Source organism: Oncorhynchus masou, chromosome 25, assembly GCF_036934945.1.
Source record: "Oncorhynchus masou masou isolate Uvic2021 chromosome 25, UVic_Omas_1.1, whole genome shotgun sequence".
NCBI lineage: Eukaryota > Metazoa > Chordata > Actinopteri > Salmoniformes > Salmonidae > Oncorhynchus > Oncorhynchus masou.
In genome coordinates this window covers 48622579-48644599 of record NC_088236.1, presented here as the reverse complement: position 1 = coordinate 48644599, position 22021 = coordinate 48622579, and the positions used below count along the sequence as shown (strand labels likewise).

General features: G+C 41.9%; 1 protein-coding gene and 1 pseudogene across 1 annotated transcript in view; one reads left to right on the top strand and one right to left on the bottom strand.

Moving 5' to 3' along the window:
* Nucleotides 1–8412, top strand: part of LOC135513667 (HERV-H LTR-associating protein 1) — an 83613-nt gene extending 75201 nt beyond the window's left edge. The window contains exon 16 of the mRNA XM_064936522.1: nt 8162–8412. Coding sequence (XP_064792594.1) covers nt 8162–8244 — 83 coding nt within the window. The 3' untranslated portion in view covers nt 8245–8412. The remainder of the gene's footprint in view (nt 1–8161) is intronic.
* Nucleotides 8413–10275: 1863 nt separating this feature from the next.
* Nucleotides 10276–20177, bottom strand: LOC135514432 (mothers against decapentaplegic homolog 4-like; annotated as a pseudogene).
* Nucleotides 20178–22021: the final 1844 nt, after the last annotated feature.

The window sequence follows — 22021 nt, the reverse complement described above, 5'->3', positions numbered from 1 at the left end:
GGAATTGGATTACGAATTGCCTTTATTTGTAAAAAAAACTTCAGCTGGATGGAACGCCGATGAATGGTTTCAGCGAGATCAAACATCAAAAGTAAAGACTTCATCCAAACAAGGATAAACAAGCGCTGCTACTCTACTTTTTTTATTTTATTTAATCTGTATTTAACTAGGCAAGTCAGTCAAGAACAAATTCTTATTTACAATGACGGCCTACCCTGGGCCAAACCCTAACGACACTGGGCCAATTGTGTGGCACCCTATGGGACTCCCAATCACAGCCGGTTGTGATACAGCCTGGAATCAAACCAGGGTCTGAGGTGACGCCTCTAGCGCTGAGATGCAGTGACTTAGACCACTGCGCCTATTGGGAGCCCCTGTATATTCCAAGTGACAAAGCGACTGACGCTATTGTAGCTCTGACTGTTTGATTTGCTCTTTGCGCTACTCACTGTAGAGAGAGTGGAATGAAGTGCGGTTTCTCTTTCAATTGTTCAATCTGCTTGAGGTGTTGGATGAATTGTGGAGTTTGAATTGTGTGTGTCTTGTTGGATTTGAAGTCTGTGTTAAGAGCTCCGGATATAAAAGTGAACGCTTTGCACATTGGCTGTTGTGTCTGTTGGATAATGCTCATTCATTAAGCTGTGCCGTGCTAAAATGTGTTCGTACTGTGCTGGTGTTGCAAATCAATGGAATTGAATGGGATTTGATGTTTAGGGTTACATTTGAAGTCACAAGTTTACATACACCTTAGCCAAATACATTTAAACTCTGTTTTTCACAATTCCTGACAAAATTCCCTGTCAGTTAGATCACAACTTTATTTTAAGAATGTGAAATGTCAGAATAATAGTTGAGAGAATAATTTATGTCAGCTTTTATTTATCCCATTCCCAGTGGGTCAGAAGTTTACATACACTCAATTAGTATTTGGTAGCACTAACTTTAAATTGTTTAACTTGGGTCAAACGTTTCCGGTAGCCTTCCACAAGCTTCCCACAATAAGTTGTGACTGAGGTCTTGAGATGTTGCTTCAATATATCCACAAACGTTTCATTCTCATGATGCCATCAATTTTGTGTAGTGCACCAGTCCCTCCTGCAGCAAACCACCCCCACAACATGATGCTGCCATCCCCGTGCTTCACGGTTGGGATGGTAATTCTTCGGCTTGCAAGCCTCCCCCTTTTATCTCCAAACATAACGATGGTCATTATGGCCAAACAGTTCTATTTTTGTTTCATCAGACCAGAGGACAGACCAGAGTACATTTCTCCAAAAAGTACAATCCAATTGACTGAAATGATGTCAAGCAAAACCATGGCATAATTTTCTGGAATTTTCCAAGCTGTTTAAAAGCACAGCCAACTTAGTATATGTAAACTTCTGTCCCACTGGAATTGTGATTAAGTGAAATAATCTGTCTGCAAACAATTGTTGGAAGAATTCCTTGTGTCATGTACAAAGTAGATGTCTTAACCTATAGTTTGTTAACAAAAAATGTGTGGAGTGGTTGAAAAACAAGTTTTAATGACTTTTAAATGTAAACTTCTGACTTCAACTGTAAGTGCCTTTACAGTGGATACAATGGAAACAAAAATAAAAAAAGATCTAGAAGTGCGAAGTTCGGTGCACTTACTAAAACGAGAAATGATATCACACAGTTTATGGGGGATAATGGAAATGTTGAATTAGTTGACACAAAAATGTAAACTGATTTCTGAAATTGGTTTCTCAATGGTTCATAAAGGCTTTGTTATCTGCCGACATAGGCAGAAAAGGATCAATGGTATGGCTGAAATGCAGCAACACTGGATAATTTTGCAGCCACAGTAGACACATGGAAGAAGCACATCAATGCTCAGCGGCTAACAAAACTGATGAGGAGGTCCAGCCAAGGGTCAGCATCTCAAATATTTCATCAAAATATGGAAATGGATCACAACACAACAGGCGCTCAGGACAATCCACCACATCTTCTATCAGGCTCAATTTGAAAGCTGAAAAGGCAGCCTTACTTGTTCAAGTTGAAGCACTGAAAAGGAAACAAGCATTGGAAGAACAAGAGGCTCAACCCAAAGCACAAAAGGAATAATTAAGGTTTGAAGCTGAAATATTGTCTAACAGTACTAAGTTGGATGTATTCCATGAGTATGAAGCTACCCAAGGAATGGGAAACAAATCAGATGATGGAATGAACGATTACCTGAATGCAATGGGAATGCCTGAGGACACCTCATGGAAGGTTTCTCTATGAAAAGAGGTGCCCACCACTCAGGTTGTCACAGGTCTCCATAGCAAACAATCATACACCATGGCTGATGTGGGATTCCCCATTGTTCACCACATCTGTGCATACTTCACAGGGCCCGGGTCAAAGTAGTATGCTGCAACCAAGTGCTACCTCCACATACCGCTCTGTTCATCGTAGGTCAACCAACACACAGGCAGATCCTGCTGTAAGACCAAAAGATAGACAGCTGCAACTTCCAACTAGGGGAGGAAGGCCTATCAACCCAGATCAACATTACACTACACCAAAATGCTATCACTGAAATGCTGGTAAAGCAGCAAAGGTTGTGCTCATTACCACCTTCCAGTGTTTAATGGTGACCCACTAGACTACAGGTACTTTGTATGTGCCTTTGAACATGCTATTGAAGACAGTACCAAGAACAGTAAAGACAGGCTGTACTTTTTGGAGCAATTCACCATGGGGCAACCCAGAGATCTAGTCAGCAGTTGCCAACATGCTATTGAAGAAAAAACACTTTAGAGAGTATAGAATCGCCACAGCTTACATTGAGAAGGCTCTAAGCTGGCCGCCAATCAGGGTTGAAGATTCCAAATCCCTACAAGCTTTTGCAGTTTTTCTCAATGGATGCTGTAACACTATGGATAATGTTCAATATATATGGAGGAAAATGGACAGCCCATAAAATTTGAGAGCCATGGTGTCACAGTTGCTGTATATAAGGATAAAAGAAAAATGGAGAGGGTAGGCTTATGACCTAGAAGAAAGAAATGGAAGAACAGCCAGTTTTGCTGATCTGGTTATCTTTGTTGATAACCAAGCCAGGATAGCATCACACCCTGTGTTTGGAAACCCCACCTCAGCAATGGCCAAGTGTTCTGAAAGAGAGGAAAAGTGGTTTTGGTTTTACCACCAGCATCACACCAGCTGTGAAAACAGTGAAGAGCTGCGTTGGCAATCCGTCTTGTGTGCCCCTCAGGCAGTGTCCTTTCTGTCAAAGAGATCACAGTCTAGGCATATGCACAGAACTGAACAAGATGCCACACCAAGAGAAGTTGGCCTTTTTGAAGACCAAAGGAGTCTGCTTTGCTTGTCAGACCCCTGGACACATGAGCAAAGGATGCACACAAAGACTTATCTGGAAACTGTGTTCACGTAAACATCCTGCCATGTTGCACATCAATAAGTCAATAGGCTATCCTGGGGTGGCAGGGTAGCCTAGTGGTTAGAGCGTTGGACTAGTAACCAAAAGGTTGCAAGTTCAAATCCCCAAACTGATAAAGTACAAATCTATCGTTCTGCCCCTGTTCCTAGGCCGTCATTGAAAATAAGAATTTGTTCTTATCTGACTTGCCTAGTTAAATAAAGGGGGGGGGAAATAGCATTCATTATTACAGGAAAATAAACTTACAACTAGACAATTATTTACAAGCTAATTATATAAAATAGCTTATGAGTGTGAAAATATATTTTGAATTGTTTAAACACTTTTTTTGGTTACTACATTTCCATATTATTATTTCATAGTTTTGTGTGTACCTAATTTAGTATACATCACCATGAAAATAATTACATATGTATCCATAATTATGCATTTCTATGTAGTACAAATCAGGGACACATGAACAAATTATTTTGCCGTAACTGTAACCGATTGTAAATCCACTTCAATTACTGTAGTTCAGCAACCAAAATAGATTTTTTTCAAAGTCAAGGTGTCATGTGGGAGATCTAGCCATAATGTGGACACAGTAGAAGGATAAGACACATATTTTAATACCATTTGTAGATGCATAGGGGAGACGGGTTGGTTGTCACACTTTTTAATAATTAGTGTACCAGACCAAATCTGAACCAATCATAGACGCCTATGTTTCAAAAGTGACTATGCATAGATAATGAACAGCGAGTAGCAGCAGTGTAAAAAAAAAAGGAAAGGGGGGGTCAATGTAAATAGTTCATTTGGTTAATTCTTCATCAGTCTTATAGCTTGGGGGTAGAAGCTGTTAAGGGGCCTTTTGGACCTAGACTTGGTGCTACGGTACCGCTTGCTGTGCGGTAGCAGAGAGAACGGTCTATAACTGGAGTCTTTGACCATTTTTGGAGCCTTCCCCTGACACCGTCTAGTTTATAATTCCTGGATGGCAGTGTTGTGGAAATTCTTACACAGGGACACTCAAATACTATCTTAAATGAATCATTGTTTATTTGTCAGCTCACTGGAGAGGTTCCAACAAACTTAATGCACCATATGTGAACTTCTGTCTGTCAGAAGCTCTGCTTGCTTAAATACAGCTATACACAGATATTTGCATGATTTAGCATAATTAATGAATCCTTACCGGTTTTTTTTTCATTCATGTCACCGACCAATACTGGTTCATAAGATGTGACAGACCAATACCTCACGACGCTTCTTCTCTCTATAGACCTTGAAACAGATCTTTCGTTCAAAACAAGGTTTGGGCGTACTGCCAAATTGCAGCTACTGATAAGTGAGGATTCGTTCAATCAGTCACTTCCGTGAACACAGAAATTGGTTTATAGAACATCACATGAATGGAAGACAGAAATGAGTTATAAGAAAAAGCACATGCATAAAATTTCCATCACAGCAGTAAGCTTGGTCCCAGTGATGTACTAGGCTGTGCGCACTACCCTTACTGTCAGATGCCGAGCAGTTGCCATACCAGAAGGTGATGCAACAGGTCAAGATGTTCTTGATGGTGCAGCCGTATAACTTTTTGAGGATCTGGCGACCCATGCCAAATCTTTTCAGTCTCCTAAGGGGGAAAAGGTGTTGTCGTGCACTTTTCACGACTGTCTTGGTGTGTTTGGACCATGATAGTTTGTTGGTGATGTGGACACCAAGGAACTTGAAACTCTCGACCCGCTCCACTACAGCCCCGTCGATGTTAATGTGGGCCTGTTATCCAGTGTGACCACTGATAGGTGCCCAAACTTGTCAGGAGAGAACATTGTCCTTTTGAAAAGGCTACAAGACCAAGTAGCTGAGCTGAACTCAGATCAGAAAATAATTTTCCTGCATTGCATTATTCATCAGGAGGTGCTCTGTAAATGTGTTCTGAAAATAAGCCATGTTGTGGATACAGTCAAAGTCGTACACTTCATAAGAGCAAAATTTTTAAACTACAGGCAGTTTGTCTCACTGTTGGAAGAGAGTCGGGTCATGCAGATCTCCCCTACCACACAAACGTGAGATGGCTGAGTTTGGGTAAGGTGCTTAAAATGGAGTGAGACTTGAAGTTGGAAATTGCTGAGTTTTTGCAAATGAAAGGAAAATGTGGAATTCCCTCAACTGCAAGATAAAGAATGGATGACTGATTTTGGCTTCACCGTGGACATCATGGCCCTAAATTCCAAACTTCAAGGGAAGGGCCTTTTTGCACATCAAATGTACAGCCATGTCAAAGCCTTCAATTGAAAATTACTCCTCCTGACCTGTCAAGTAGAAGCCAACAATCTCACCCACCTTCCGACGCTACTAGTCTGTTCCCTATCAGATGACCAGTGGGAGAAGTATACATCGCTGCTGCGTGCTTTGAACGGTGAGTTTTCTCGTCGTTTTGAGGATTTCAAAGTGTTGGAAAATGACATACTGTTGGTTTCCTCTCCTTTCACCTTCAATGTGGATAATGCTCCCACTGACCCGCAACTTGAGCTTATCGTTCTTCAGTCTGACGCAGTGATTGGAGAACTATTCAAAACAACGTCACTGACAAGGTTCTATGCATCTCTCGATGAACAAAACTTTCCAAAGATTAGGAGTCATGCTCATAAGATGTTTGTTCTGTTTGGGTCAACCTAGGTATGTGAACAGACATTTTCAGTAAAGAAATATAACAAGTCAAGGCACAGATCATCTCTTACTGACTCTCACCTCTCAGCAATTCTGCGCATAGTGACGTCAGATAATATACCTGACTTCACTGCTCTAGTCAATGCCCATCAGAGACTTCACTCCTCACACTGATTGTGTAGTTTAATTGTAATGTTGAGCTCTCTCTTTCTTGTGTTTTTGTTCATACCCATTAACAAGAGTTCTGTCTGTGGTGCTGAATTCACAGTGTACTTTTCTCTATGTGTAATACATTGCATGTTTAATAATGAAAATACCTACCAAATAGAGAACATGGATGTGGTTTCTTTCTGTGCATGTTAAAGTAAAATAATTAGCATATCTATATGTGATTTACAGTAGATATATCTGTCAACACAATCATACACATGTGGTATAATCCTGTAATATGATTCTGGCCCGCGAAGGCAAAAATATATTCTAATGTGGCTCTCCATGGAAAATATTTGCCCAGGCCTGCAATTGGCTGTCTCATCATTGTCAGTGATCAGGCCTACCACTACTGTGTCGCCAGCAAACTTAATATTGGAGTCATGCTTGGCCAGGACATAGATATATCTGATATTGGCAGAAAGATTAACAAGAATTTAAGCTAACTGCACTGTCCAATTTACAGTAGCTAGTACAGTGAAAGAATACCATGCGATTGTTTGAGGAGAGTGCACAATTTTGAACATGAAAAGTTATTAATAAACAAATTAGGCACATTTGGGCAGTCTTGGTACAATATCTTGAACATAAATACAATGTTTCATTGGATCAGTCTAAAATGTTATACACTGCTGCCATTTGTCACCAAAATCTAAATTGCACCTGGGTTGGACTAATACATTATGGCCTTTCTCTTGCATTTCAAAGATGAGGGTACAAAAAAATACAAAAATTGTATTATCTTTTTCCAGATGTCTTGTGTTATATTCTCCTACATTCCTTTCACATTTCCACAAACTTCAAAGTGTTTCCTTTCAAATGGTATTAAGACTATGCATATCCTTGCCGAGCTACAGGCAGTTAGATTTGGGAATGTCATTTTAGGCAAAAATGTAAAAAAGGGGCGGATCCTTAAGAGGATTAAAACCCCTTCCTTCATGATCAATATACACTGCTCAAAAAAATAAAGGGAACACTTAAACAACACAATGTAACTCCAAGTCAATCACACTTCTGTGAAATCAAACTGTCCACTTAGGAAGCAACACTGTGACAATAAATTCCACATGCTGTTGTGCAAATGGAATAGACAACAGGTGGAAATTATAGGCAATTATAGCAAGACACCCCCAAAAAAGGAGTGATTCTGCAGGTGGTGACCAAAGACCACTTCTCAGTTCCTATGCTTCCTGGCTGATGTTTTGGTCACTTTTGAATGCTGGCCGTGCTTTCACTCTAGTGGTAGCATGAGACGGAGTCATGAGCATGCCCAGGCATTGTAGGGAGGTCATACAGGCACGTGGAGGCCACACACACTACTGAGCCTCATTTTGACTTGTTTTAAGGACATTACATCAAAGTTGAATCATCCTGTAGTGTGGTTTTCCACTTTAATTTGAGTGTGGCTCCAAATCCAGACCTCCATGGGTTGATACATTTGATTTCCATTGATAATTTTTATGTGATTTTGTCAGCACATTCAACTATGTAATTAAAAAAGTATTTAATAAGAATATTTCATTCATTCAGATCTAGGATGTGTTATTTTAGTGTTCCCTTTTTTTTTTGAGCAGTGTATTTTCTGAATATAACATTTTATACCATTTCAATAAAAGAAAGGCCCGAACATCAATGTGACTGAAATACTGACCCAATACTGAAATTGAATTTATTTCTAAGCCTCTAATTCTGACACGTTCAGTAATGCTTGAAGAGGAATAAAAAAGGTGCCAGAACTGATTTACAGTACAAGTGTTCATATTTTAGAGCAAACTATTCTGAGTTGATTTTCTTTTTTTCTTCTTTCAAAATGAGCTATTAGTTAGCAACATGTTCATACCATGTACAGCTGTCTTTTGTTTCTCTCTCCCTTTTGCATAGATCTAAAACAGAGGTGCCTTGCAAGAATGTGCAACAAACTCTGGCCAGAGTGGAAAAGAGACAGAGAGAGCGGGATATACTGAAGTTGGAGAGGAGATTACACAGGAAGAACCATTGAAGTATGCACATTCTGATGTAACTTTAAGAGCACAGTGTTTTTTCCTGAATCCAATAAATTGAAAATATTTTCTTTCGAACCACATCTGTTTGGGAGTCAGTGGATTTGTCAGTTCTTCCTGTTGTCACTTGTACATCCCACCTGAAGCAAAATACCCAGTGGGCACACTTTACAACCAACTGATCACTGTTACAAGCAGGTAAAGATGTCTTTCTCATGATGAGATCAAGACTTTGTGGGGATTCCATCATATTTTCATTTGGTCAGATAACCAGGTTACAACAAGGTAAAGATACATGTTTCTGGTTGCTAAAAGCGATACAAAAACTTTCTAATACAACTAGTATTCAACTTGACCATGATTTCATAAAAGACGTCATAATGATGTTGTTGCAACCAGTTTTGCCCGCTGGGTATAATTAATAACAACACCATAGATACTGCAGGCATTTCAAGACGTTCTACTCTTTCCCATCTACGGCAGTGGCATTATGCACCAATTGTTTTAAGAGGTCACTAATGGTATCAATTCTGTATTTGTATTGTATAGTTTTATAATAAATATTGATCAAATTGTAGGGGAACGAGCGCCCTCAGTTTCAATAGGTGTGGCACATCTTGGCTCTATGGCCCATTACTTAACAAAACATTTTGAAAAACATTTGGGCTATTGGGCAACCTTTCAACTAATAATCAGATAAATCAGTTTGATGACAAAGAACATTTGGCATGGAAACTTGGCAGATAATAGACATGTTGAGATGCTCTCAAATGTCTTGACTGCATATAATAATAATAAGTGCCATGTAGCAGACACTTTTTTTCCAAAGCAACTTACAGTAATGCATGCATAAATTTTACATATGGGTGGTCCTGGAGATCAAACCCAATATTCTGGCATTGCAAGTGCAATGTTCTACCAACTGAGCTACAGAGGACCACTTTTCAGTCTAACGGTAACCCTTGGATATTACAGGCAATTTCTTCATAGGTGGTTCAAATCAAAGTTTATTTGTCACGTGCGTCGAAATCAACAGGTGTATGCCTTACAGTGAAATTCTTACTTACAAGCCCTAACCAACAACGTGGTTGTGCGCTGTGTTAAGAAGCAGTGCGGCTGGTTGGGTTGTGTATCGGAGGACGCATGACTTTCAACCTTCGTCTCTCCCGAGCCCGTACGGGAGTTGTAGCGATGAGACACGATAGTAGCTACTACAACAATTGGATACCGCGAAATTGGGGAGAAAAAGGGATAAACATTTTAAAAAAGATCACCAAAGCCCCATATACTACCCACCACTGCGACCTGTTTGCTGGCCCTTGCTTCATATTCATCGCCAAACCCACTGGCTCCATGTCATCTATAAAGCCCAGCGTTATCTCAGCTCACTGGTCACTAGAGCAGCACCCAACCGTAGCACCCACTCCAGCAGGTATATTTCACTGGTCACACCCAAAGCCAATTCCTCTTTTGGCCGCCTTTCCTTCCAGTTCTCTGCTGCCAATGATTGGAACGAATTGCAAAAATCACTGAAGCTGGTGACTCATGTCTCCCTCTCTAACTTTAAGCACCAGCTGTCAGAGCAGCTCACAGATAGGTGCACTTGATTCAAAAGTCCTGCGCACCAGGTAAGCAAAGTGTTCCCATGAGACAAACACTGCCTACTCTGCAGACTGACGAATCTGTGACTAAATCGAGTGCACCTACTGCACTGCCCATTCAGTTAGCTCAAATCACGGTGGCTACAGAGCTTCCATGACCCTGGCCACAGCCAAGTTTAATAGGCTACTAGCCTACGTAAGATTTAATCACTTTTAAAACCATGAACACAGAGAGACTGTCAACGAATACAGCAAAGAGCTGCTGTTTTTATGAGTGAGTTCATGTTTAAGTTTATATTCATCACTGTCACTGTTTTTATTCAACACCTACAAAATGCACTTCTCCGTATTTCGCTCGTGCTGCATCTGCAATGAATGAGTAGCCAAGCATCGATAGCCCTGCAGCTTGTGTCGATTTTAATTTGAAGGAATTTTACTTTCTCTGGTTATAGGAACAACATGAATTTGTGAATGAGGCAGATGCAATGCGACTCGAGTTTCGCCATCAGGTGGAAGACTGTGTCCCCTCTCTGGTCAGTCTCACCAGAGGAAAGGGAGGGAGCGAGAGGCAGTTGGGAAAAATCGTTCAGTACGGTCATCCAACTCCGAATTCCAAGTCGGAAACTTGGGCATCTTTCTAGAGCTCCGACTTTTCGACCTGAAGATCACTGACATTGTGATTTGACCTCGACCATCAGATGCAGGTTCCATCAGTCCAGTAAAATAAAAAAGCGAATTATTTCAATTCATGCTCCACGGTGCCTCACAAGTGCTAAACCAACTGATCTATTTTGTTAACAAAGCTCGAGTTTTGAAATATAGTATGGTCTGATTAACAATATTGGCAGGCCAATCATATAGCCAGTATGCTGTGATAATATATTAGGCTTACTGCCCAAACCTCATTCCTACAAAACTGTTTGTGTGAGGTTAATGTGAAAAGAAAATCTGAGCAGTAGATCTCAGCTTGCCGCCCTACACAATCCTCTCTGAGCTCTACAATTCCTTTGACCTCATGGCTTGGTTTTTGCACTGACATGCACTGTCAACTGTGGGACCTTATATAGACAGGTGTGTGCCTTTCAAACTTCAAGGATGATCAATGGAAATAAGATGCATCTGAGCTCAATTTCTAGTCTCATAGCAAAGGGTCTGAATACTTATGTGAATGTATTTTGTTTTTTTGATACAATAGTATAGTATAATGTCTAAACCTGTTTTTGCTTTGTCATATTGGGGTGTTGTGTGCAGATTGCTGATTTTTTTTATTTGATCCATTTTAGAATAAGGCTGTAATGTAACAAAATGTGGGAAAAGTCAAGGGGTCTGAATACTTTATGAAAGCACTGTATAAATGTAGAAGAAAACCTGTAAAAACAAAAAAAGATGTCGTCTCCGGGGAGGGGGGGGGTTATAAAAAAATACATTTAAAAAAGGTCTCAGAAGTGGAAGATGGTTCCCATTAAGATTAGTTTTCGAACAGCTGAAATAATATTTATGGTCATGGAAATTAGATTTCACAGCGGTTTAGATGGTACAATAATTGTCTAAACTATACTAGCTTATCTTGTCACAAACTGACATTAGGTTAACTATGAGTTTTACTATAAATTACATACTGCAATTCAGAAAGATAGTTGAACACTTGTTGAAATTCTTTCAGTAACTTATCTTGTCTCTCTCTTCTCTTAACACCTATGGACCCAGAACTTAATTGAGCCTATTGTTCATTTTAGAGACCTATTTTGTAATTTGACAAAAGTGCTCAACACATGTTTAATTTGGCATTTAACCTTAAATTTATTTAAAAAATGGGCTATTTACTTCATTTTTCTGTTTTAATAAAATATAATCTGAAGAACAAACAATTGTGGCAATTCATATCTTGCAGTAAAATACTTTAAGCTCAAGAGAAGGCAGGTTAAATGTTGAGAGGTTTTATGTTCTTACTTAGAAAATAGTCCTGATCATATGATCGATATCCTAAACAGCTAACAATACTTAAATTCAGTCATTTAAATTATAAACACTCTTCCAATCTGGGAGGTAACCTCAAAGTATGCAATCATTTTGCTGTGTATTTTGTATGAAATCAAGGCATTAGAATGTATCAGAGACCACCAAAATAGAGCTTGTTCTGCAGAAAACAAATCCAGGGGAGCCTGGCTGGCTACTTTTTCTATTTGGCTGAATACTCCATGTGCTTGTGGAAAACACTGCATAGGTTACCCAGATGGGATCACTGGTGAAGGGCACCAGGGCGATTGAGAAGAGTAGCCCCCTTTCTTCATCAGAGACTCTGTCCTGACCTGGACGTACTTGACAATATGAAGGCAAAAGAAGAGGAACGACCTATAGAGAGAAACAAGTCTTTGTTTACTTGTATAGCTAAACAGGGCGTCTCTCCTGTCCCCTACCCCGCCTTATTCCAAGTTCTCTCATACTGAAGTGTCACAGGGGAGGGGTCAGTCTGGTGGTTCAGTCCAAGGGTTGGGGGTCAGCGATGGGCATGGTGTGCAGCACCTCGTCCAGTAGCTGGAGGGCGCGGTGTAGGTGGATCTCAATCCAGCAGGGGGTCTCCTTGATACTCGTCCGGGGGTAATCGGGACCCCAGCCCTTGACAAAGCTCATGCGCAGGATGCACAGTCTCCTCAGGTCGTCCACACCGATGCCGGCTGCTGCCGAAAGGCCTGGGTGAGGAGAGAGTGAGCCCGAGTTGGGTTCCATTACATTGATATACCTCCCCTCCTCCCTCCGTCTCAACAGTATACATCCACACTGATGAGGTATCTGAACTACAGAACTGGTATGGATTCCTACGGATCGTCAATGACTGACCGATGTTGCATTTTGATGTGATAATTCGTAAATTACTTTAGAATGGGCTATGTGAGCATTGTATATATCTATTAGAAAAGTGGAATGAGTGATGTAACAGGTTTGAAGTTGTGTGCGAGTCAATAGCAGCCAAGTGTTCTGTCTGTGGGAGTATGTGCGTGTTGCTCAAGGGAGGGAAGTGTTGTGCTGCTTACTGATGGCGGGAGCGATGCCTCCCACGGAGCCTGGCCCAGAGATGTTCCCAGCAATAGAGGCAGCCTGAGCTGCGGCTGCCGCCTGCGCCGTCGCAGCCTGCTGCTGCATTTGCCTGTGGCACTGATGCAGGTCAAACACCTGGGAAGGGGAACAAACAAAAACCAACATATATATAGTGTATGTGGACACCCCTTCAAATTAGTGAATTAGACTACTTCAGCCACACCCGTTGCTGACAGGTGTATAAAATCGAGAACACAGCCATACAATCTCCATAGACAAACATTGCCACCTATCCAACAAGTCAGTACGTCAAATTTCTGCCATGGTAGAGCTGCCCCATTAACTGGGAGCACTGTTATTGTGAAGTGGAAACATCTCGGAACCACAACTGCTCAGCCGTAGAAGTGGTAGGCCACACAAGCTCAATGAATGTGGCCGCTGAGTGCTGAAGCGCATAGCGTGTAAAAATCGTCTGTCCTCGGTTGCAACACTCACGGCCCGAGTTTCAAACTGCCTCTGGAAGCAATATCAGCACAATAACTGTTAGTCGGGAGCTTCATGAAATTAGTTTCCATGGCTGAGAAGTTGCACACAAGCCTAGGATCACCATGCGCGATGCAGTGGTGTAAAGCTCGCTGGCATTGGACTCAGCAGCAGTGAAAACGCTTTCTCTGGAGTGATGAATCATGCTTCACCACCTGAAAGTCCGACGGATGAATATGGGTTTGGTGGATGCCAGGAGAACGCTACCTGCCCCAATGCATAGTGCCAACTGTAAAGTTTGGTGGAGGATGAATAATGGTATGGGGCTGGTTTTCATGATTCGACCTAGGCCCCTTAGTTCCAGTGAAGGGAAATCTTAACGCTACAGCAATAGCATTCTAGAATATTCTGTGCTTCAAGTTTGGGGAAGGCCTTTCCTGTTTCAGCATGACAATGCCCCCTTGCACAAAGCGAGGTCCATACAGAAATGGTTTGTTGAGATCGATGTAGAAGAACTTGACTGGCCTGCAGAGCCCTGACCTCAACCCCATCTAACACCTTTGGGATGAATTGGAACGCCGACTGCAAGCCAGGCATAATCACCCAACATCAGTGCCTGACCTCACTAATGCTCTTGTGACTGAATTGAAGGAAGCGCAGCAATGTTCCAACATTAGTGGAAAGCCTTCCCAGAAAAGTGGAGGCTGTTATAGCAGCAAAGGGGGACCAACTCCATATTAATACCAATGATTTTGGAATGAGATAATCGAGTAGGTGTCCACATACTTTTGGTCATGTAGTGTACATTTACTACCAGCTACATGCAATTCATAGCTTGGACACCAGGGGGTGGATAACAACACAATGAACACATTGGTAAAGCTAAGCAAACAGAGGAGTTGGAACCTCCCTTGATGTAGGCGCTGGGGTAGATCTTGTGCACGGCGTCGCCGGGGGCACGGCCAGCTTCCCTGTCCAGGTAGTAGCTCTGCACAAACACTGCATGGTCGCTATGGCAACGAACCCACACGTCCCCTTCACCTTTGCACTCCAGCTGGATCCCCTTCCCGATGTGGAGCCTTGAAGTGAAAAAAAAAGCAGTTATTATCAGTGGGGTGACCATACTCTTCTGGCAATGTCATGAATTCACCTCCATTCAGAGCTAGAAGCTCATCATAGTTAAACGGTAAGGGGGGGTAGGAGGCTGGGACGCAGTACCTGGCTCTTTCAATGGCCTCTGTCCGGTGGACGTTGCTCAGCTGGCCCAGACAGAAGCGGTCTCCACCTGAAGGGTCCACGTAGCCGTCCACGGTCACGACAGGGCAAGTGGAGGGCACCTTGAAGGTCTCGCCCACCTGCACGTCCATCTCAAAGTAAGCGGTGGAGCACCAGTAATCGGGCGCTGCAACAGACCGCAGCAACAACACCCCAAACTCAGTCCTCTCCAGACCCACTTATGGCACTCTGAACATCTTGTCGGGTGAATATAGGTGTTGTGCTTCACTTACCTGGATGGTTGGATATGGGGGGCTGGAAGCCATGCTCGTTGTGCACAGGCCCTACGAAGGTGACATGAAAGCAGCAATGTTAAATCTTGGAACGTAACTCCTTCAACCCAGTTCTGAGTTGCGGGCATTATATGTTCTAAAAGTGAAATGCATGTTCTACTACTACAGAGAGTAATCTTGATGGTGGCATGGACTCACAGTAGTGCCCTGGATGAGGCATGGGTGGGTGGTGTTGCAGGTGCCCATTCTGATGTTGAGGCATGTTGGGCATGAAGCTGCTGTTTCTCGTCCAGGTGGAGGTGGCATCTGTAAGGGCACAGGTGGATTCTTCCAGATGAGAATTGTAGGGAGAGCCACACTTCGACACTGTCCATACAGCTAGTAAATGAGCTGCGATACATTTCAAAGAGGGTCTGGGAAAGTTGGGTGTAAATAATAGCCAATGAGCGGGAAAAGAGAACGTGACCACAGGTGGGCAACATAATAGGTTCCTTTTCCTAAGCCATTACATTGCAGAATGAGTTTGACATTACTGTGAGATGACTAATTTAGGGGTGTTGTCCTCTTCTGTCAACAAGCCACAAGTAGATAAGCTGTAGCCAAATATACCACCCAAACCTTGCCTATGACCTCTAATGATTTGGGTGAGGAGGATACAAAGAGCCATAAAATTAGGGGAGATAAAGTGGATAGGGTGGTGGAGTAGGCCCTCACTTCCAGATCCAACAGAGATGCTGGGGAAGGCGGAGGTGGTGCGGGCATCAGCGAGGGGCAGCAGGCCAGCGGTGCTGAAGGGCTCCGAGGGGGGCCCAACTCGGCTGGAGGGAGGATGCTGGATGGTTTGGAGGGAGTGACCCCCGTCCATGGGGGGCAGCTGGGGCTGGCCATCAAAGTCATACTCATCTTTAACCATCAGTCCCAGGCTGGTAGCTGAGAGCACATAGAGAGCAGCAGTCATGATACAAGTCAACAACAAACAAAACATACATTAACAGAAGATAGTTGTATACTTTTTTAACGGAATTATCAAAACAGAGGTAACTTACCTGTGCTGGTAAGAGTCAAGCTTGATAGGTCTGTGAAATAAAATGAAAAAGATCACTCAAAAGAGTTAAACAGTAAAAAAATAAACTAACCCCAGAGGCATCAGTGCACTCACCAATACCCGGAGACACCACCCGGTCATAGTGGTAGGGGTTCACGCAGACGTTGTCACACTTCAGGTCAAACGCAAACTGGCAGTATTTGACATGCTTCAGTTCATTTTTATGCAGATCGGGCCATCTCCACAACCGAGTGTAGATCACGTGGGGGAACCCTTTACGCCCTGCTACCTGAGAACATAAGATTAAACCCATTGATTTAACTAAATAAATACTTTCTTCTTCACCCAAAAGTGCTAACAGGTCTCATACCCTATACTTTCCACTTTTACAAGATTCCCACTCATAATGCCATCTCATCTCGCCATTTTAACCTTTGCCGCTTATCCCAGGGGTATATTCACTAGGTTCACTAAGAACCAAAGAAGCAAACGGGACTAACTTGAACAATGACAAAGGATTGTTTTGGTTGCAAAACATTTTCTGTTACTACATGTTTTGCTTCGGTGTGCCCTAGTAAATACACCCTTGATCCCCAGATAGTGGTGTACTCCCTACCTGCAGGCGGCCATCCAGAGTCCGCTGGATGGTGACACACTTGCTGGGGTGAGCTCCATTGGTGGTGATGGCTGTGATAAGGGAGTCCAGTTCATCCTTCTTCTCCTTCAGCTTTTTCACTAGACTTTCTATTGCTCGCTTGGCAAAGGTCTCACTCTCTGCCCCTTGCCTATGACACATCAAGCTGTGTACAATGCTCAGGCAAGCATCGTTACTCGTAGGCATGTTGGTGATAGACATCCTGAGGACCACTAGAGTATACTACTCCGTATAGGCAATAAATAAATTTGTCCAAACTATAAATGTTGCTGTTTTGTCTTGTTTATAGTGTGGAGCAAAGCATAAGAAAGATTTCGATATGAGAGGGTGTTTGTTTCCTCTCCAGTCACTGTCACTCTGGTTGTCTAGTTGTCCAAGTCATCCCAGAACAAAATTAAATGGATATTCACACTTGCTGTGCCCCCAAAACCCACCGCTTCAAGGGCTAGGATTAAGGGAAAAAGAGGACAAGAGTGGGTTATTATGGCACTGTACATACACTGAACAAAAAATATAAACGCAACATGAAACCAACCCTTTACATGAGCTGAAATAAAAGATCCCAGAAATGTTCCATATGCACAAAAAGCTTATTTCTCTCAAATTTTTAACACAAATTTGGTTACATCCCTGTTAGTGAGCTTTTCTCCTTTGCCAAGATAATCCAGCCACCTAACAGGTGTGGCATATCAAGTGCTGGGGACAATAAAAGGCCAGTCTAAAATGTGGAGTTTTGTGACAACACAATGCCACAGATCTCTCCAATTGAGGGAGTGTGCAATTGGCATACTGAATTCAGGAATGTCCACCAGAGCTGTTGCCAGAGAATTTTATGTTAATTTCTCTACCATATGCCACCTACAACATCTTTTTAGAGAATTTGGCAGTACATCCAATATGCCTCACAACCGCAGACCACGTGTAACCTCGCCAGCCCATGACCCCCAAGTCCGGCTTCTTCACATGCGGGATTGTCTGAGACCAGCCACCCGGACAGCTGATGAAACTGTGGGTTTGCACAACTGAAGAATTTCTGCACAAACTGTCAGAAACCATCTCAGGGAAGCTCATCTGTGTGCTCAGTGTCCTCACCAGGGGCTTGACCTAACTGCAGTTTGGCGTCGTAACTTACTTCAGTGGGCAAACACTTTAGATGGCCACTGGCACCCTGGTGAAGTGTGTTCTTGACAGATTAATCCCGGCTTCAACTGTACCGAGCAAATGGCAGGCAGCATGTATCGAGTCATGTGGGCGAGCGGTTTGCTGATGCCAACATTGTGAATAAGAGTGGCCCATGGTGGTGGGGTTATGGTATTGTCAGGCATAAGCTAAGGACAACAAATACAATTGCATATTAATTGATTGCAATTTGAATGCACAGAGATAGTGACGAGATCCTGAGGCCCATTGTCATGCCATTCATCCGCGGCCATCACCTCATGTTTCGGCATGATAATGCATGGCCCCATGTCACAAGGATCTGTACACAATTCCTAGAAGCTGAAAATGTCCCAGTTCTTCCGTTGCCTGCATACTCACCAGACATATAACTCATTGAGCATGTTTGGGATGGTCTGGACTGACGTGTACAACAGCGTGTTCCAGTTCCCGCCAATATCCAGCAACTTCGAGCTGCCATTAAAGAGGAGTGGTCACACCAGATACTGACTTTAAAAAAAAGTGTATTCCCTACCGTAAAATTTTTTTTAAAGGTATTTGTGACCAACAGATCTGTATTCCCAGGGCCTAATGAATTTATTTCAATTGACTGATTTCCTTATATGAACTGTAACTCAGTAACATCTTTTAAATTCTTGCATGTTGCATTTAGATTTTTGTTCAGTGTATTTGACCAATATCGCATAAGAAAAAAGAAGAACCCCACACACCGCTCTCGATAGATAAAGCTTATTAAAGAGCAGTGATACTATTGGACTCGAGGGCCTTCCTCAGAGCTTTTGTTCCTCAGAGCTTTTGTTAAAATGTGCACCCTTATGTAGACATAGCTCCACACACATCTGTTCCAATGCATCGAATGAGGTTTGAGTCGAGGGGGAAAAAAGTGCTACCAAATATAACAATGTGAATTTCATAAATATTCTAATAAAAGGTGTGTACATAAAACGTATTAAACACGTCTGTAAAACCACAATGAGGACATCTCAAGAAACACATCAGAGTAATCAGAAATGGGGGCATTAATTCATGTTCACATTTACAACTTAACACACATAGGCATTTCATCACTAAGATCTTTAGGAAATGATGTTTGGAGGGTGCAAATCCCAAAACATTATCCTTTGCTCAGATTATTATTTATATCACCTCCTCTTGTCTGATATGTCTACTTTCTCTATGCCACAAAATCTAAAAAGGTAGAAATGCCATGTCTTTGGTCATTAAAATGTACTGTACAGTGAATTATAAGTATGCCCCCAATTCAACCCTTACAAAAAAATGGCAGTTTTGAAACTGCAGTAAAAGTGCAGTAACAGCAGTCGACAGTGGTATTTTGGACACAGTAATTGCAGTTATACTGAACTGTAACTGCAGTTACACATCAAAATTACTGCAGAATTATTTTTAAAATATTTATGATGCAGTATTTGCAACATACTCAGAGTATACTCATACTCTAAGTGTAATCTTTTTTGTTATGGAATTCTAATGTCTAATATAGCCACAGTGTGATTTCAACATTCGTTTTTCTAAGTCAAATTATGTAATTATCTTTTGTTCAATTTATATGGCAACATTCCAAACTTATTTAACATTATCTAGATCAAATGTGTAACGATTCCACTATTTGTATCCACTTGCATCACCTTCAAATGGAGGGAACGTATTTTGAAGGCAACCACAAATTCCAGTGACAAATCCTTATTGTGTCTAGCATCACATAGGTCAAAACTACTATTGTGGCCGACTTGGGTCAAATCACGTCTAACATTACAGCTAAATTAGCGGACTAAACTCCACGGTGAAGGATGCTTCTGATCAACTGCCACGGAGTGGAGTTTAGTCAGCTATTTCAACAGTAGCTAGTTACGGTAACTAAAGTAACCCAATGCACAATAATAAAACATTATCTGGTAGTCGGTCACAAGATGATATTGTTGCTACAACCAGTTAGCTAACGTGCTGGCTTTGGCTTCTCAAAACGAAGAAGTCAACAGAAATTAGCTGTTATTCTCAGTCCAAAAGTTCACATGGTCTTGATAACATAGCTAACTATCCACTGTTATTTTGCCTGATATTAATCAAAAGCAGTTCAAGCCCGTCGATTAAGCTATTTCGCTGGCTAGCTGGCAGGCAGACTGCACCAGCTTCCCAAAACTACGCTAGCCACCCGTCTCGGCCTCACCCACATACCCTGCAAACGCGGTATTTCTGCTCTTGCATTTGCGCTCGAATTGTGCTGATCGTCCGTGCTTCTTTGTTCGATCATTTAAAATAACATAAGGAAATCATTTGAATTTCAAAATAAACATAAGATAAATTGGATAACAAAACACGGATTTGTATCAGCGCTTCTCGTTCCCAGCAATTTCCTCCAACATGGCGCTTTTGCGCATGAGCAACATTATGTAATATAGCACTCACAACAAACAGTGAACAGCCAGGGGAAGATAAAAATGATGGTTAGGGAGAAATCAACCTTACGAACACTAGGTGTCGTCATATACCCACAGATCAAATAGACTTTCAACAGTACTTGATAGTTTGCTGCACTGATGGAAAATATAACTATTTAACATGATTTGTATATTATCTGGGACATTTTGGATCTTTTAGACACATACATACATCTATGCCCCCCCTCTCCTCTTTTACACCGCTGCTACTCTCTGTTGTTATCATCTATGCATAGTCAATTTTATAACTCTACCTACATCTACAGTTGAAGTGATACGTTTTCATACACTTGAAATACATTAAAACTCGTTTTTCAACCACTCCACAAATGTCTTATTGACAAAATGTAGTTTTGGAAAGTTGGTTAGGATATCTACTTTGTGCAAGACACAAGCAATGTTGCAATAATTGTTTACAGACAGATTATTTCACTTATAATTAATTCACTGTATCACAATTGCAGTGGGTCAGAAGTTCACATATACTAAGTTGACTGTGCTTTTACAGCTTGGAAAATTCCAGAAAATTATGTCATGGCTTTGGAAGCTTCTGATTAATTGACATAATTTGAATCAATTGGAGGTGTACCTGTGGATGTATTTCAAGACCTACCTTCAAACTCATTGCCTCTTTGCTTGACATCAGGGAAAATCAAAAGAAATCCGCCAAGACCTCAGAAAAAAAATTGGTCTGGTTCATCCTTGGTAGCAATTTCCAAACGCCTGAAGGTACCACCTTCATCTGTACAAACAATAGTACACAAGTATAAACACCATTGGACCACGCAGACGTCATACTGCTCAGGAAGGAGACGTGTTCTGTCTCCGAGAGATGAACATACTTTGGTGCGAAAAGTGCAAATCAATCCCAGAACAACAGCAAAGAACCTTGTGAAGATGCTGGAGGAAACAGGTACAAAAGTATCTATAGCCACAGTAAAACGAGTCCTATATCGACATAACCTGAAAAGCAGCTCAGCAAGGAAGAAGCCATTGTTCCAAAACCGCCATAAAAAAAGCCAGACTACGGTTTGCAACTGTACACAAGATCATACTTTTTGGAGAAATGTCCTCTGGTCTGATGAAACAAAAATATAACTGTTTGGCCATAATCACCATCGTAATGTTTGGAGGAAAAAGGGGAGGCTTGCAAGCCAAAGAACACCATTCCAGTCGTGAAGCACGGGAGTGTCATTATCATGTTGTGGGATTGCTTTGCTGCAGGAGGGACTGGTGAACTTCACAAAATAGATGGCATCATGAGGTAGGAAAATTATGTGGATATATTGAAGCAACATCTCAAGACATCAGTCAGGAAGTTAACCTCTTACACTTATGGTGGCGCTATTTCATTTTTGGAAGAAAAACGTTCCCGTTTTAAACAAGATATTTTGTCACAAAAAGATGCTCGACTATGCATATAATTGCTACTGTTCGAAAGAAAACACTCTGACGTGTCCAGAAATACAAATATCTTCTCTGTGCGTGCCCTTTAACGTGAGCTTCAGGCAAAACCAAGATGACTTGGCATCCAGGAAATGACAAGGATTTTTGAGGCTCTGTCTTTCATGATCTCCTTATATGGCTGTGAACGCAAGAGGAATGAGTCTGCCCTTTCTGTCGTTTCCCCAAGGTGTCTGCAGCATTGTGACGTATTTGTAGGCAGATCGTTGGAAGATTGACCATAAGAGACCACATTTACCACGTGTCCGCCGGTGTCCTGCGCCGAAATTGGTGCGCAAAAGTCACCTGCCAGTATTTTTCCATGGGGCACAGAG